General features: G+C 36.6%; 1 protein-coding gene across 1 annotated transcript; it reads left to right on the top strand.

Moving 5' to 3' along the window:
• Positions 1–14,968: 14,968 nt before the first annotated feature.
• On the top strand, positions 14,969–15,812 carry LOC140814287 (uncharacterized). The gene is made up of 2 exons (XM_073173226.1): positions 14,969–15,234; positions 15,500–15,812. The coding sequence occupies exons 1-2, from the start codon at positions 14,969–14,971 to the stop codon at positions 15,810–15,812; spliced, it is 579 nt and encodes a 192-aa protein (XP_073029327.1).
• Positions 15,813–17,049: the final 1,237 nt, after the last annotated feature.

Raw genomic sequence — 17,049 nt, 5'->3', positions numbered from 1 at the left:
TTATCTTAAGCCCCTTCAACTTTAATAATATGGTACATATATGATAAACAAAAATTGTCGCAATATTTTCGACGATGTCAAAAATATAACAAATATATTTTAAATTACGATTTTTTTAAGTGAAATTATATAAATTACATTTAAGTTATGCAAAAACTTGTGTGAGACGATCTCACGGATCGTATTTTGTGAGACAGATCTCTTATTTTGGTCATCCATGAAAAATATTAATTTTTATGCTAAAAATATTACTTTTTATTGTGAATATCAGTAGAATTAACACGTCTAACAGATAAAGATTCGTAAGATCGTATCACAAAAACCTAATCTTTTAAGTTAATATCTAAGATGAGTTGGTCCATTCATTGCTTGGCTAGGGTGGGGATTCTACGCACTATTAAAAAGGGTCAAAATCTAGAGCCCTGTTTAATTTACAGCAATTAAATAAAAAGGGACCACTTATTAGTTATTCCCCTCCTTCTCACTCACTGTAAAAGAGTTATTTATAATATATATATATAAATATATATATATATATATATATATAATTTAAAATTAAATTAAAAGATATAATATATCCGCCAGGAACAAAAAGAATTGTAAAATATATTTCACTTAACTCAAATTACTAAAAAGACCTTTTAATTATTAAAAAAAAAAAGACCTTTTAATAATGGAAATGCAGGAGGCCAAACTTCGATTTTGAAAAATATATATTCGTTTCTTTTTTAAAATGGCAAAAATGTCAAAATAAACATTACACTCCATCCAATATCTGTATGAATCTATGATCACTTTCAATTTAAAAATTACATATATACATTTTTTTTTCTTTTTCAATCAAAATAGGATGTCAAATGGTTAAATTTCAAGATTGTAATAAATATGTAATTTAATTCAAAAGGTATTAAAAATAGTTTAACCAATATTTTGTATATGTAAATTAGTTAGTGCATAATTATACATACGAATGAGAGTGGAAGTATATCTTTCCCAAATACTCCGGTTGTTACGATCTGAGACCAGAGTTAGTCGACATCAACGTTATTCAAAAATCATATTATCTCCAAAAAAAACAACTCTCGTAATACAATATAAATAAAAAACATTTTATTTCATAAATATCATAAAATATAATCATCTTTACAACATAAACTCTGACAACGATAAAAATCTGTGCAAGCATTTATAATTTGAATTAGAAACTTAAACAAACTTCTTGATCCATCTTATTACCAACCCCTAAACTGGTATTGTTCATGTTTCTCGGTTTCATCTTCCGACTTATCTGGGGAGGGGGTAAAGTAAGGGGTGAACGATATGGTTGTCATTCATCAAATGAATGTCATTTGAAAACATACATACTAATACACATTATCCTCGAAATAACATGTCTTGCATATCATATTTCATATATATATCATAAGCATAATCGTAATCATAGTTTGGTCTAGGCACTGAGAATCCCCTACTTTCCATGATTTACTGATATCATAGTAAGCTTAATCCAACGACTTTGAAGGTATTGATGTGCTCGCGAAGATGGTTGTGGGGTGAGGTGGAAAGTAAATAAATCACATTTTTATTTTGTTATTATGCTTTCATTTTAATTTTGTTATTGTACTTTCTCTCTTTAAATTACATTTTTTTACCTTTTTAAATTACAATTTTATTATTTCAACGTAATTTTTCTCTTTAATTTTTTAGGTAATTCTTCAAGTCGTTTACTAACTTGTCCCACCATTCTTGATGAAGAGGAAGATGTTCTTGAAGAATGTGTCTGAAATATTTCCTACTTGCTGATTTTATATTGATCTGTTTAAGTTCCGTTATAACTTATTTTTGTGGATATCATGATTTTTTTTGGAGAGCTAGTAACTCTTTTTTATGTAATTCATTATGTCGTGAAAATACTCTTTTTGTTTTATTCAGTATGGTCGAAGACATGAATAGTTTTCTATGTGTTGTATTTAGAGGCTTGTTAGTTTTATAATTCACTCATGTGACAAAGAAGATTATTGTTTTCATTTTAAGAAAATTCGGGTCTCATGGGTCTCAGCGGCCCCGTTTCGTATTCGAGATGGGACGGATCCGAAGAATATCTAACTGGGGTGGGGCGAGTAATGGGTCGAAGTTTTCTTTATGGGGCGGGTCTTTGGTTTAGCCATACCCGTCCCATACCCACCCCATTGACATCTCTATCTAATTAGAGCGTGAAACCGTATAAATGTTACAATCTTGCTGTGCAATGACTGTAAACTTATCGTATGTTGGGATTCTTACACATATCTAGTTGAATCCTCACAGTGTCAAATATAAGGTATTTTCAACACAACATGAAATGAATAACTCATGTTAGAACAAAACTTTCAAAAACTGAAACAATTCATATACAAATGATTTTAAAACACATGTCCACTAAAAAAAAGTGTGCTAAATTATATACAAAAGTCCAATTATGAAAAAATACATACTAAAAAGCCAACTTACTTTATTATTGCTTGAAGAATTTGAAAATCATAGAAGAATCACGCAAACGACTTCGAAAACGTAGCAACACTTTGATTGGAAAATCCGTCAGGTTGCAAGATTTTTTTCGACTTATTGAACCGTTGGATCGGGCTTCAACTACGTAAAGTAAATTATGAATGGTGAAGAACGGGTTTGAAAGATGTTTTGACTTATTTATGGATAAAAAACCTTAGGTGTGCTGTTTTGGCATATAATCTGAGCAGTTTCTTGCGAAGTCTGTTTACAAAAAATTAATACTTGGATTCGACTGAATTTTGATATGTTATGCAAAACATATGATATCGTATTACGAATAGTGAAGATTAAAATCTGAGTGCTCGAGCAATGAAAATAATTTTTGAACATGAACAACACTTCGATGACTGCAGTTGTACTTGGGAGTAGATTTTCGAAAATATTGGATAGCAAAACTTGAAAATTTGAGAGCTTGAGAGTTGTGATATTTCGAGTGGGGGTGTCGTCCTGTTTATAGGAGTGTAAATGTTATCCAGCTCACGTCTTATTCTTACGTTTAAACATTGAATTCAAGTTTAAATTTAGGATAAATTGTAATCCAATATTTGAGTTTTGGATAGATCGAAATCTCTTTCTCCATCCACTTGGTAAACAATTTTCGAAATTTTCATGCATTAATCTTCTTACCATATAGAATTTTTTCAATCCCTCTTGATTCTTGAATTTTTGAAATTTCAAAGTGCGGTTGCCGATCAGCCTCTAATTCGCCAATGTGATAGAGTGAGAAATGGATAAAACCTCCTGTGAAACATTTCAGGCTTGATGTAGATACAAGGTAAATGGTCGGTACAACGTGGGTGCAGTGATTAGAGACAACACTGATGGATTTGTGCAATTTGCTCTGTCTTATTAATTCTTCACTTGTGTTTTGGAGTGATGTTCTTGTTCATCGTGGTTGATGTATATGGTCAAGAATGGATCTCATGTGAGGCCGTCTTACGGATTTTTAATATGTAAGACAGGCCAACCGCACCGATATTCACAATAAAAAATAATACTCTTAATATAAAAAATAATATTTTTCATGGATGACTCAAATAAGAGACTCGTCTTACAAATACGACCCGTGAGACCGTATCACACAAGTTTTTGTTTATAGTCAATTATGATATATCTAAAAATAAATAAGTTGAAGTATAGTATATATACATTACATTTTTATATTATTCATATTTTTATTTCCAAAATTACAAATTTTATAGATTCAACATACTTCATCAACTATGTGGAACACCTGTATGACGATTATTTGTTTTCATATGTTTCATATAATTTTACAGATCTATATTTATGAGATTAAAAAAATAAAATACAATATACATAAATTAAATCAAACTTTTAACTAATTTTTTGATTTAAATTGAATATAAATGCTTGTCAAGATTTACTATTTTATAATTATATGCTTAGATATTTTAAAAAAAATTAATATTTTATGATACTAAAAAAAATGACTGGCCAAATGCGCAGGTAGCTGTTACGTACTTTCTCTTATATCTCAGAATCTCCCATATTGCATATCTGGATAAATATTTTTGCTCTTTAATCACTCAATAAATTCGTTTTCTCGACGCTACTGGCACGAAATCGAAGCTGATTTTTTAATGAATATGATGTGTGCTGCGGAAAATTTAATGGAAAAATGCGATTTGGCGAACCAATCTGAGACATCTGCGGGCGGGCGAAGGGGATTGGTGGAAGTTGCCGCCGCTTCAGGATGACGCTTTGTGTTTGGATGCATCCAGGCATGCTTCCTATCCATTTCCATTATTAATTAATTTATTATCAATGATTGTTCATGATTTAACCCCAGTTATTTTACCTTTTTTTTAATGTTTGATTTTTTATTCAACAATTTCAACATTTTGTATCTTGATATGTTTTTTGGCGTTGGTTCTTGATAATTAATGTACCCCTAGTCTAACTGTTTACACCACATGCCTCAAATCTGTGAAATCGGGGAAATTGGATTTTGGTATAGCAATATCATTTTGTCTTCTTTTTCTATTTGATTCTAATATGTAATGAATTCGTGTCTCTAAACTTATCTTCACGGGTGTTTTGAACAATTTATATCGAAGTATATGAGATGAAATGTTCCCTAAAATGGACGAATTTGGATTACTCTCTCTCGATTGTCCCCTTGATTTCAAACAGGTTGTAGGAACAGTGTTCTAAATAGCTCGCTTAACGCGATGCTTAATTTCGTTTGCAAGATTTCATTTTTTTGAGTGAAATATTCGTGATTACCTTGGTACTGATATCTTTAATTAATTTTTGTGGAGAATAGATTGTAAGCAAGTTTATTTTCAGAGCAAGAGATAAATTCCATTTTTATGATAATACTGTCTTTTGAAAATTAAATTACTGATTAAAACTAGTTAATTGATGCTTACTTCCTATCTTGAATTTGTAACTATTTTTAAACACTTTTAACTGACATATATGAGTGTCAATTCAAAATATTTCATACTCGAGGGTTGAAATAGTAAAGTATGATGAAAAAAAATTATGTGATAAGTAATTTTATCGTTGGATGGAATCACTGGGGTCTGAGCAGTACTGTAGCTCTTTATGCAGTTGATTGGACAAAGCATATTAGCCGAGTCAGAAGCCAGAGGCTCTTCAATGAATCAGTCCTTTTTTTAATCCTTATGATGGTCATGCTATGTGCAAATGATTAACAATGTTAAGTGTGGCCAAAATGATACCATGATGCCATCTCACGAGTGAGGCTATACACAGAGCTGTCAAAATAGGTTGAGCTCGTTCGATTGACTCGCCCCGCCACCTGATGAGTTGCGAGCCAATCAGCCCCACCGAATGATCGAATAAATTTGTTCAAGAGATTACTTTAAAGAATCTGGATTGTGGCGGGTTGCGGGTCGACGCAAGCTCGACTCTAAGTATAAACCAACCACACTCAATAGAGAATAAATCCGGTTTTCATCATTTGTGATAGCAACAAGTTCTCTACTCCCCATATAATAATAATAATAACAAAATAAAAATATGAAGGTGCGTCATTGGTATCGAGTTGTTGAGTTATAACGAGTCTAGCATAGAGGTGGAAGTGAATGGAATCAAGCCAAATATTAAGAAAGCTTGAATTCAATTCGAAATAGATATATTCGCGTTCGAGCTTGATTCAAAGCTCAAATATATTAAAAATTTAGCTCAGATTTGGTTCGAATTCAGGTTGAAATATTCCAACATGTTTGAAGCTATTATGAATATTCAAAATATATTTGTTTAATATATAATATATTATATAAATAACTAAAGTTTGTGTACAAGGCGAACCATGAGACAAGATTATGTGAGCTCAAGTTTAGCTGGGAAAAAATTCGAATTTATTCGAATACTGCTTGACCTTGTTTTGATTAATAATTAAAATAAATTCCGTTTAACAAAAATGGAAACAAACCGAGTAAAATTAATCTGCATCGCATGTAGACAAGTTTAATATATATAATTTCTTATTAACCAATTTTGGATAAACGAGACATTTATGGCCGGAGTGAGCTTGATAAGATACTGGAAAGAGGGAACCAACAGAGGCCCACACGGATGAGAGGAGCACCAAGGCAGTTGGTTGATTTTATTAGCCATAAATAATACTAGAGGGAATTTATTAAACCTTACTGTGTATGCAAACAAATATCTTTGTAAAGCGTAGAAAAGAAACACGTTTTACTTGTAAAACCAACTTTGTACTGAAGTATAAATAGTGAAATAAAAAGAAGGAAAAGGGGACGAAAATTGTTAATTCCAATCTCTGTTCTTCTCTATCTTCTAAGCTCTAAGCTCTCACTGTGAAGTCTTCTTACGTAATCTGGTAACCGCTCGAGATCGAATCAAGGAAGTGGTGCTCTAACATTGGTGCTCTCGTCTTCAATGGCGGAAGGCACTAGGTTTGCTCGACTGGAGGAAAATCTCGCAAAGCTCGCTGCACTTCAGGAATCGCAGGCAGCACTTATAGAAAAACAGAATTTGAGTCTTGATTCATTGACGATTTCCGTAAAAGAGCTTACCGTTGGAATGCAAGCACTCGACGGTAAGGTTGAGCAGCAATGGAGACGCAATTCTTCGATGGCCACGTCAACTCCACAACCACATCCTGAATCCCGATCGGACATTGCTCGCGAGTTTCCACAATTCTCTAAATCGATGCGTGTGGATATTCCACGTTTTTCTGGAGAAAATCCCTCAGCTTGGGTTGCGCGAATCCAGAGGTACTTTGATTACTACCAAACACCCGAACCTCAGCGCTTAATTGTTTCTTCTTTTCATTTGGATGGGGATGTTTTGGATTGGTTTGATTGGATGAGTCGTAATGGTTTGATTCACGGATGGTCGGAATTTCTAGTTGCGATCACCAAACGTTTTGGTCCGTCCGAGTATGAGGATCATTTTGGGAAGCTTAGTAAGCTCACACAAACAGGGACTTTGGCTACCTATCAACATCAATTCGAACAACTTGCTAACAATATTCTAGGTGTGCCAGAACATGTTTTAATCAGTTGTTTTGTCTCGGGGTTACGAGGTGATATTCGGAAGGAAACTCAAGTTTACAGGCCACAATCCTTAATTCAAGCTATGGGGTTAGCTAAGTTGTATGATGACAAGTTCGCTGATTCCACTATGTCTTATCCTAGCGGGTCTGATAAGGCCCCAACTATTATTCACCGTTCCATGTCAACACCAGCTGCATTTCCCCCGCTACTTCCCAATCCACCAGGACCAAGGCAACCTTACGCCATAAAAAAACTCACGCCAGCGGAGATGCTTGCTAGACGTGAGAAGGGGCTGTGCTATAATTGTGATGAAAAATTTTTTATTGGTCATAAGTGCAAAGGGAAATTGTTTTTGTTTGTGACAGAGGAAGAGGCGACCATCGAAGAAGGTGGCGCCAAGGAGGTATCCTTTAAACAACCCTTTCCTGTCCAGGAACGTGAACCTCCTGAAATTAGTCTTCATGCCATGGCTGGTCAAGTTTGTCCTCGGACTTTACGACTTAAGGGCAAGATCTCGGGGCTACCGGTGCAAACACTAGTTGATGGGGGGAGTACACACAACTTTATTCAAGAACGTCTTGTCAAGTTTTTGAAGATCCCTATTGTTGCTTCATCTCATTTTTTGGTTTTAATTGGCAATGGGGAGACAATGGAATGTCGAGGGTACTGCCCGAAGACAATTATTCACCTGAATGATGAACCATTTGAGGTGGACTTTTATGTGCTACAGTTACAGGGGGCAGAGGTGGTTTTAGGGGTCCAGTGGCTTCAGATCTTGGGCCGCATTACCATGGACTATAAGCAGCTCTATATGGAGTTTTTGTATAACGACAAATTAGTCCGCTTGCAAGGCGAACCACTGTTACAGGTGGAGGAAGTCCATTCACATCAACTCCGACGTTTGACACAAACAGAGAGTATTGCTCAATGTTTCCAACTAATTGCTATGTCAGGTTCAGCTCCTGCTGGTACTTCCACTCCTTCGATGCCAGAGTCATTAGCACCTCTCCTACAGTCGTACCAGGATGTTTTTATGGAACCGAACAGCTTGCCACCCCATCGCACCATTGATCACTCTATCCATTTACTCCCCAACACCAAACCAGTCAATGTTAAACCTTATAGATATGCTTACTCGCAGAAGGCTGAGATAGAAAAGCTTGTTACTGAAATGCTTGAATCGGGCATAATTCGCCATAGCCAAAGTTCTTTTTCATCTCCAGTTCTGCTGGTCAAAAAAAAAGATGGAACTTGGCGTTTCTGTGTGGATTATAGAGCCCTTAACCATGTCACAATTAAAGATAAGTTTCCTATCCCCACTATAGATGAACTCTTGGATGAATTACATGGTGCAACTATCTTTTCTAAGCTCGATTTACGAGCTGGCTTTCACCAAATTCGTGTTAACCCCGTTGACATCCCCAAAACTGCCTTCCGCACCCATGATGGCCATTTTGAATTCCTTGTAATGCCGTTTGGCCTCACTAACGCCCCCGCCACTTTTCAAGCCTCCATGAATCTTATTTTCAAACCATTCCTTCGTAAATTCGTAATAGTATTCTTTGACGATATTTTAGTTTATAGTCAATCCTTTCATGATCACCTTATTCATCTCACCACTGTCTTACAATGTCTGCGAGATAACTCCTTTTTTGTTAAACAATCCAAGTGTTCCTTTGCTCAAACCTCTATTGACTACCTGGGACATATCGTTTCTGCTCAAGGGGTCCAACCAGATCCCGCAAAAATCATGGCTGTACTTTCTTGGCCAGCACCTAAGAATTTAAAGGCTTTAAGGGGATTCTTAGGGCTTTCGGGGTTCTATAGAAAATTTGTCCGGGGCTATGCCACCATTGCTTATCCACTTACCGAGCTCTTAAAAAAGGATAACTTCGCTTGGTCGCTAGCAACCCAAAACTCTTTTGACCAGCTTAAACAGGCACTCGTTCATGCCCCAATATTGGCCCTGCCAAATTTTTCTCTCCCCTTTCAAATTCAAACAGATGCGTCGGGCATGGGCATCGGAGCTGTTTTATTGCAGCACGATCATCCAATAGCTTATTTCAGCAAGAAACTCCCTTCACATTTGCGTAATGCTTCAACTTATGTTCGAGAATTGTTCGCTGTCACCCAAGCTGTTCTTAAGTGGCGCCAATATCTATTGGGTCACCACTTTTCTATTTTAACCGACCACCATAGTCTCAAAGAAATATTAAACCAAGTTATTCACACGCCCGACCAACAAAAATACCTCGTTAAACTCTTGGGGTATGACTTCGACATTGCCTACCAATCGGGAAAATCTAATATTGTGGCTGATGCCTTATCACGAAAGTTTGAACCCGACCCCTCCCCTCCTCCTAGCTTGAGTCAACACTTTGCCTTCTCTGTGCCCACTTTTCAGTTCCTTGACCAACTAAAGGCCGAAGTGGCCACTGACCCTTACTATCAAAACCTCCTCTCCACTTCTTCCACCTTGGTACACACTCCATTCTACATCAGGGATGGGTTGGTCTATAAAGGTCATAGGATTTGTCTCAGCCCTTCTTCATCCATTATTTCCAAAGTGCTGTTCGAATTCCATAACACACCGGTTGCGGGTCATGGAGGGGTGCGCAAGACTATGGCTCGTATTGTTCCTGGGTTTTACTGGGAGAAGATGAAAGCCGTGATTCAGCAGTATGTGGCAGAATGTGTTGTGTGCCAGCAGACCAAATATGGCACGCACAAATCCTGTGGGTTACTACAACCTTTACCGATCCCAATGAATGTGTGGGACGATATTTCTATGGATTTCATTACGGGGCTTCCTTCTTCCAATGGGTTTACTGTCATTCTGGTGGTGGTAGATCGACTGTCCAAATATGCACATTTTGGCACCCTTAAGTCTGGTTTTACAGCCTCGACAGTTGCTTCCTTGTTTGTTGAGATAGTGGTCAAACATCATGCTTTCCCCAAGAGTATTGTCTCTGACCGAGATCCCATCTTCTTGAGTAAGTTTTGGTCTGAGTTGTTCAAGTTCAGTGGCACTTCTTTGGCTATGTCTAGTGCTTATCACCCACAAACGGATGGGCAGACGGAGGTCCTTAACCGATGTTTGGAGCAATACTTGCGTGCGTTTGTAATGCATCAACCTGCAAAATGGTCTCACTACTTGTTATGGGCAGAACTTTGTTACAACACCATGTATCATTCTTCAATCAAAATGACGCCTTTCGAAGCTGTGTTTGGTAAGCCTCCACCCTCCATACCAGCGTATGTTCCTGGAGCTTCTGCTATTGAGGCTGCAGATGCATTACTACGGGATCGAGATGAATTACTCTCCACCTTACGTACCAATCTGTCAAGGTCCCAAGAAAGAATGAAATTCCATGCTGATAAACATCGCTCAGACAAGGTTTTAGAGGTGGGTCAATGGTGTTATGTAAAGCTACAGCCCCATAAGCAATCTACTCTCGGCAACCAGAAATTTACTAAGTTGAGCAAGCGTTTTTATGGGCCCTTTGAAATCGTCAAGCGTGTTGGGGTGGTTGCATACAAGCTGGATCTACCAAAAGAGATCAAAATACATCCGGTTTTTCATATTTCCGTTCTTAAACTTTGCCCGAATCCGGGAATGGTTCCCTCTTGGCCACTGCCAGTTACTGTCACCAATAACCAACCCCTACTTACTCCATTGGCTGTTTTAGACTATCGCAAAGTTCGTCTTCAGAATTCTTGGTCTTCACAGGTACTAGTGCAATGGTCGGGATTGCCGTTGGAAGAAACTTCATGGGAAGATTTAAATTCTTTTCGCCAATTATATCCGGAATTCCACCTTGAGGACAAGGTGATTTTTGAAGGGGAAGGAAATGATAAGATACTGGAAAGAGGGAACCAACAGAGGCCCACACGGATGAGAGGAGCACCAAGGCAGTTGGTTGATTTTATTAGCCATAAATAATACTAGAGGGAATTTATTAAACCTTACTGTGTATGCAAACAAATATCTTTGTAAAGCGTAGAAAAGAAACACGTTTTACTTGTAAAACCAACTTTGTACTGAAGTATAAATAGTGAAATAAAAAGAAGGAAAAGGGGACGAAAATTGTTAATTCCAATCTCTGTTCTTCTCTATCTTCTAAGCTCTAAGCTCTCACTGTGAAGTCTTCTTACGTAATCTGGTAACCGCTCGAGATCGAATCAAGGAAGTGGTGCTCTAACAGAGCTACTTGAATAGACTTTGGTTGGTTAAAGCCACAAGATTCCCAAAGCGAGAAGTGAGATAAGGAAGGAAGGAGTGATCAAGTGAAGTTTCCAATGGTGATCATTTTATCTAGCGATTTCAACAGTCTACATGTATATGTGTAGCTAACCCGAGCCCTAGGACGTGCATGCCCCTCGCAAGCATTGTCATGAGGAGTTGAGGAGTCCTTTTTACTTTTGATAACGTTTTGGAGAAATATGGTTGAACTGGTTCAAAGACGTGGTATTTAGTCTCCATGATTTTGCAAACTATGTTCATGTATGGCTTGATGATGCGGCATAGTGGTGCAGTTAACATCCACATGGCATAACACCTTTGCATAGATGCCATTGAGGGGTGTGATTGGATTGAATTGAAGGTCTGGCATTTGCAAAGAGAACGTTCGCAAATGAGTGCAATCATAATTGTTGAATTGTTATCCGTTAAATATCTTGGATTAAGTGTTTGGAAGTTATATATGAACTTGAACAATCATCTTTTCTTAAGCCAATTTTTTGAGTTCAATTAAATGCAAGTCCCAATTATAATATGGTATCATAGTCAAGTCTCAACGTTATATGTTGAATTGTCCTATGAACCACTCGATAATTTATTGTAAATTTTATTCATTGCCATGAGGAGGTCTGTGAAATGTCCAACATTGACTGGATTAAGTTTTTGGGTGTTGTATATATGAACTTGGACAATCTTCCCCTCGAGTTAGCTTTTAGAGTTGAGTTAAATCCAAGTCTTAATATAACATATTATCAGAGACATGTTCCGATCCTGGCCCAGATTCATTATTATGTGTTGGACTGTCCTATAAGCCACCCGATAATGTAAAAACTTCATTATCTAATTGTTCATTCTTGGGCATAAATGGCTGTATTAAATATATCACGCCGGCTAATTAAGTCTTTGAGAGTTGAATTTTGGATTTGGACAATCCTTCTCTTTTAGCTAACTTTTAGGATTGAATTATGTTCAGTTCTCAATTCTAACATGGTATCAGAAACAAGATTCGTCATTATGTGTGAAACTACTCTATAAGCCACCCGATAATTTATTATAAACCTCACGTTCCAGTTGTTCGTTCCTGGGCATGAGAGATAGTTTTGGACAATTCTTCTCCTTGGCCTAATTTTTCAGTTGAATTAGGTCAAAGTCTCAATCCATCCTATACGATCCAAAGTATTGAATGTCGTGTACCTTCATGGATTAGTGTGATGGGGGTTGAACGAAGTAGATTGAATTGGGTCTAGAAATTGTAACGTTTCATGAATTTGGTATCTCCTGAAAACTATATAGATCCCCGTGATTCTTCAAATCCATACCATTGCATAATATTGTTTTCACTTATCTTCTTCACTCATTTTCCTTTGTCGTATCTATTCTTAAATGCTTTAAGTTGGCAGTTCTTATAGTTTGTAGTGCTACTGATATAAGCAAGTTTGGAAGACAATTGTCGAATTCCATAACTACGATCAACGATGGAATATATTCTTAAGGACATTAAGTATAACTATCGTCTCTACTTTTACCTGATATTCAGTTCAAACTAATAGTGCACCTAACATGAGTTTATTTCACTCAACGTAATTTACTACAAGAAAATGAGGGAGATCAAAATTCACTGGTAGTGAAGTTGTTGAACGCAAATTAAATAGCTAGGAGATTCACAAGACATAATAGAGACACTGCGTTAATGTAAGAAATGATAACTGGTTTGGAACTGTATTAGTTGACATTAATTTCTCTGTGTTAACTTTTAGACAAAGGTTAATCTCACTCTGATTCTGTAAATATGAATACTTTTTCTCATGTGGAAACATAATTTCGCTACAGCCTGCTGCTGAAAAAGTGTGTGCAAGGCACTCATAAGCCAATGAGCTGAAAGCTGTTTAGCAAAAAAGGAGCTTGAAATTTAAAGCATGGAGAGTAAGGTATGGAGCGCCAGTCTCTTTTTTCAGGCTGTGTTTTTATTATAAAATGTTACATATTACATGGTATAATGTTCTATATTTTATAGGTCTAAGTTCTATGTTGATCTGGCTTTAACAATGTTGCGGAATTTAAAATTTTAAAATATTCAATGTTGGAGAATCAAATCATTTATATGCTAAACAAAATAATAATTTTTTCCCTGTTCTTTTGTAGAGAAAGCGACAATGTATGCTGCAGCGAATATTATATTTATGTTTAAATAATCATTGCATTATAAAACATATATACAAGATGTACTTAATGGTACATGTCTGAGAATTGAAATGTATACATATATCAGCAAGTGCACTATTAAAAACAATCCCGTCGGTTTCTGTAACCACTTGGTGCTGGAATTTTCACAGCCTAGTCCCTTTGCATATGGTGTATACCACAAAATTTAATTGATCAAAATCATATAATAAAATTAATTATTCAAGATATTGTTTGAGTAAACATTAATGATATACAAGATGTAAATTACTGAAAAAGCCTTGAATTGAAAAGATACGGGTAGATAATAGGCATGCACCTTGATCGCGAAGCACGGGGCTTGCGCGAGAGTCGTGTCAAGGTTCAATTCTTCGAATAAGGCTTGCACCTTGATCGTAAAGCACATGTTTGGGGTGTTTAAAGGATAAAGACACATTCTAGGCAAGTTTCAAATGAAAGTAATGAATCCAGATGCAGTCACAGCCTTTACTTTTCACACATGGAACTGACTCTCATCTATTGGATTTTGTAACGTTCATGTTATGCTCCAAATGCTTTGCAACTATATGATTTGTAAAACTTATTTGGATGTTCTAGGCATTATTTTTTTCGTACTCCCAGATTTCCCTTATCCTTTGCCTTAGTATAGGCTCTTGAGAAATAGAGCAGAGTGAGCTAACTAAAATATTGGGGTCGGTTTGTTGTGATCAATGATCATGTAAGCAACAAAGATAAGGATAAAGCCAACTTTAGGACTTGCCAAATGCTTTCAATGGAAAAGACTAGGCATAGCTATGCAAATTGGCTTATTTATTGACCAGCCTGACGTGTGTATACAAAAATTAAAACTTGTTGCAAATTTAATCTTCGTTCAAGAATTAAGAACAGAATTTTACGTGATTGCATAAGACCAGATAGTTTGTGTTCCGGGGTTGCCTTAAGATAGTAATATGATGGAATGTTTGGGGTTGTACCTGGGAGTCATGTTTACCCATCTTATTCTTATACAACTTAATGAGTGAATGATATGGTGGGCTAAGATCAATTTTGTGACCAATGTTGATTAGGCAATTCATGGTTATAATTAGTTGAATTCCACCGGATAGATCTCTCTTATCTATCTATCACAGTTTGTTCGATTACAAGCCTTCATTATCGTCATATCAATCGAGCATAGAGATTCTTTTTAGCGTAAAACCAAAGAGGGCAAATTGAATTGTGAAATCTCCACCTGCTGGCAGTAAAAGGGGGAAAAACCGGGTAGTTTTCCAAAACAGGGAAAACTCCAAAAGAGTTTAAAAACCCTAGATCATGTCACCACCACGAGCACTTCTTTCATCTTGACCTCTACCCTCTCTGCATTCTGTTCTTTGTCCCCCCATATAAAGTGCATAAAATTATTTTCAGGACAACCTCTTTCCACTTTCCTACCCTTCATTTCCATCTAAACTTATTTACTAGAAAACCAAATTTAGCACAGAAAATGAGGGGAAAATCTTCTCCAAAATCGAAAAATGGAGTCGTGGAAGTAGATAATCTTGAAAATTTGAAACAACCCCATCTGTCAGGTGCTTACATTCGTACCCTTGTTAAGGAATTAACCTCTTCAAGAACCAAAGATTCATTGAATAATAAGGTGGTTGAGAATTCAGAGGGAGAAGGGGTTTCCAGCAACCAAAATCTGCTGGAATTGGTGATGGATTCTCTAATCATAAACAAGAAAAATCTCCACAACAGCATAAAAAACAAGTGAGGAGAAGGCTTCACACAAGCAGGCCTTACCAAGAAAGGCTGCTAAATATGGCTGAAGCCCGAAGAGAAATTGTTGCCGCTCTTAAATTCCATAGAGCGGCAATGAAACAAGCAAATGATAAACAACATCAGCAACAGTTCGGATCAGGGCCTGAAATGCTGCCATTGGGGCCCTTATCTAAGCAACTTTCTTTAGAAAGGGAGGCCAAATTAATGTCTAGGAGAATCCTAGAATTTATGCTTCAAATTCTTCTACTTCCAGCAATTTTCCGATCAAGAATCTAGGCCATTTATCTTACTCACAAGTCTTGTGTTCCCCTTATTCTTGGCCTGTTTCGGCAATTGCATCTCCATTACTTCTTCAAGAAAATCTCAATTTTGTCCTACCAAGCCAAACGCTAGGTCTCAACCTCAATCTTCAAGATTTCAACCTTTTGGAGACCCCTTGTAATGGTATAAGCAAATCTTCATCAGTTTACTCCTCTTCTTCCGCATCAACCTCTTCTTCCCCTGCCACTGAGGAAATTCCAAGCATGGCGGTGCCACCTTCTGTGGTTGCGGCTGAGGTGACCTGAATATGGTGATTCTGGCTTGCATCCAGCTATGGACGACAAGGAGATGGCAGAGATCAGATCGATTGGGGAGCAGTACCAGATGGAATGGAATGATACTATGAATTTGGTGACTTCTGCTTGGTGGCTCAAGTTCTTGAAGGAAAGTAAGCCAGATGATGAAGTTATGGAATATCCTGCCTGGCTGAATGCAAACGAGAGCTGCTTGCACGATCTGAACGATTGTTGCTCAGATGAATACTTGCAAGATCCTGCTTTGCCATGGTGAGAATTAATCTTGAGAAATAATGTAATAGTCACCTGAAATTTGTGGAATTATCTTTCATTTGTTTTCATTTTGGATCGGTTGGATATGGATTATGGACACATAAGGTTGATCCCGTCATAGAGGTTTTTACCCAGCTCCTGTTTAGGCCAGGCACAATTTGATTCCAAAATCTATTTACCAAGAATTACTAAATTGTTTCCTGTAAAATTCCTTGTTTTATAGGGACGTCTTAAAAAAAAAAATTTGCCCCTCGATTTTCCATTGTTTGATATGACCAGAGAATTTGTATAATACTGTGGTGTAAAAATTTCTGGTTTATACCTGATAGCTCCTGCCATTCTTTGTTTTCCTTTTCTTTTATTATCAGTTAAGATATCTTACAATTTAAATGTCTTTGCAATTTCTTTCTTTGTGACAATGCAGCATGGACATTGAGGAAATTGAAGGAATGGATGACGACTGGTTATCCTGAAAAAGATATATCCGAAAACTAGTTCGGTATCGAGACTAACGAGTGATGACGATGAAAATTTTTGCTCTCCTTGAATAATACTTTGCTTGTATGTAGTGAACAAGCAAAACAATAAAATAGCATATGGAGAGGAAATTGTTTTATCCCTTGATCTCTCCTGTAACTTTATTTGATGTTGTCTGTGGGGGCGATTCTCGTTTTCCTGTAATGAAAATAACTCTCAAAATTTTGTGTGGTTTTCTTAAAAATTAAGTTTTATTCATTGATTTTTTTTTGTTTATTGTGTTGTATGTTCTCATACTTTAGCCTTTTCCATTAACTTTCATGGTCATTCCTATTCCCATTTGGTATTTTTGCAAGTGAAATTGCTGGAATCTCTTGTGTTGGACGTGGTTTGATGAATTTGAATCCATTGTTTCCATTTCTTTGATTTTTTGGACGAACGAAATTCAGTGGTATTTAAAAACGACTTTATTCCAAGTCGAACAATTTAATAATAA

This window comes from Primulina eburnea, chromosome 15 (genome assembly GCF_022965805.1).
Source record: "Primulina eburnea isolate SZY01 chromosome 15, ASM2296580v1, whole genome shotgun sequence".
Taxonomy (NCBI): Eukaryota; Viridiplantae; Streptophyta; class Magnoliopsida; order Lamiales; family Gesneriaceae; genus Primulina; species Primulina eburnea.
The sequence above is the reverse complement of the archived record's forward strand: the minus strand, read 5'-3'. Positions and strand labels throughout refer to the sequence as shown.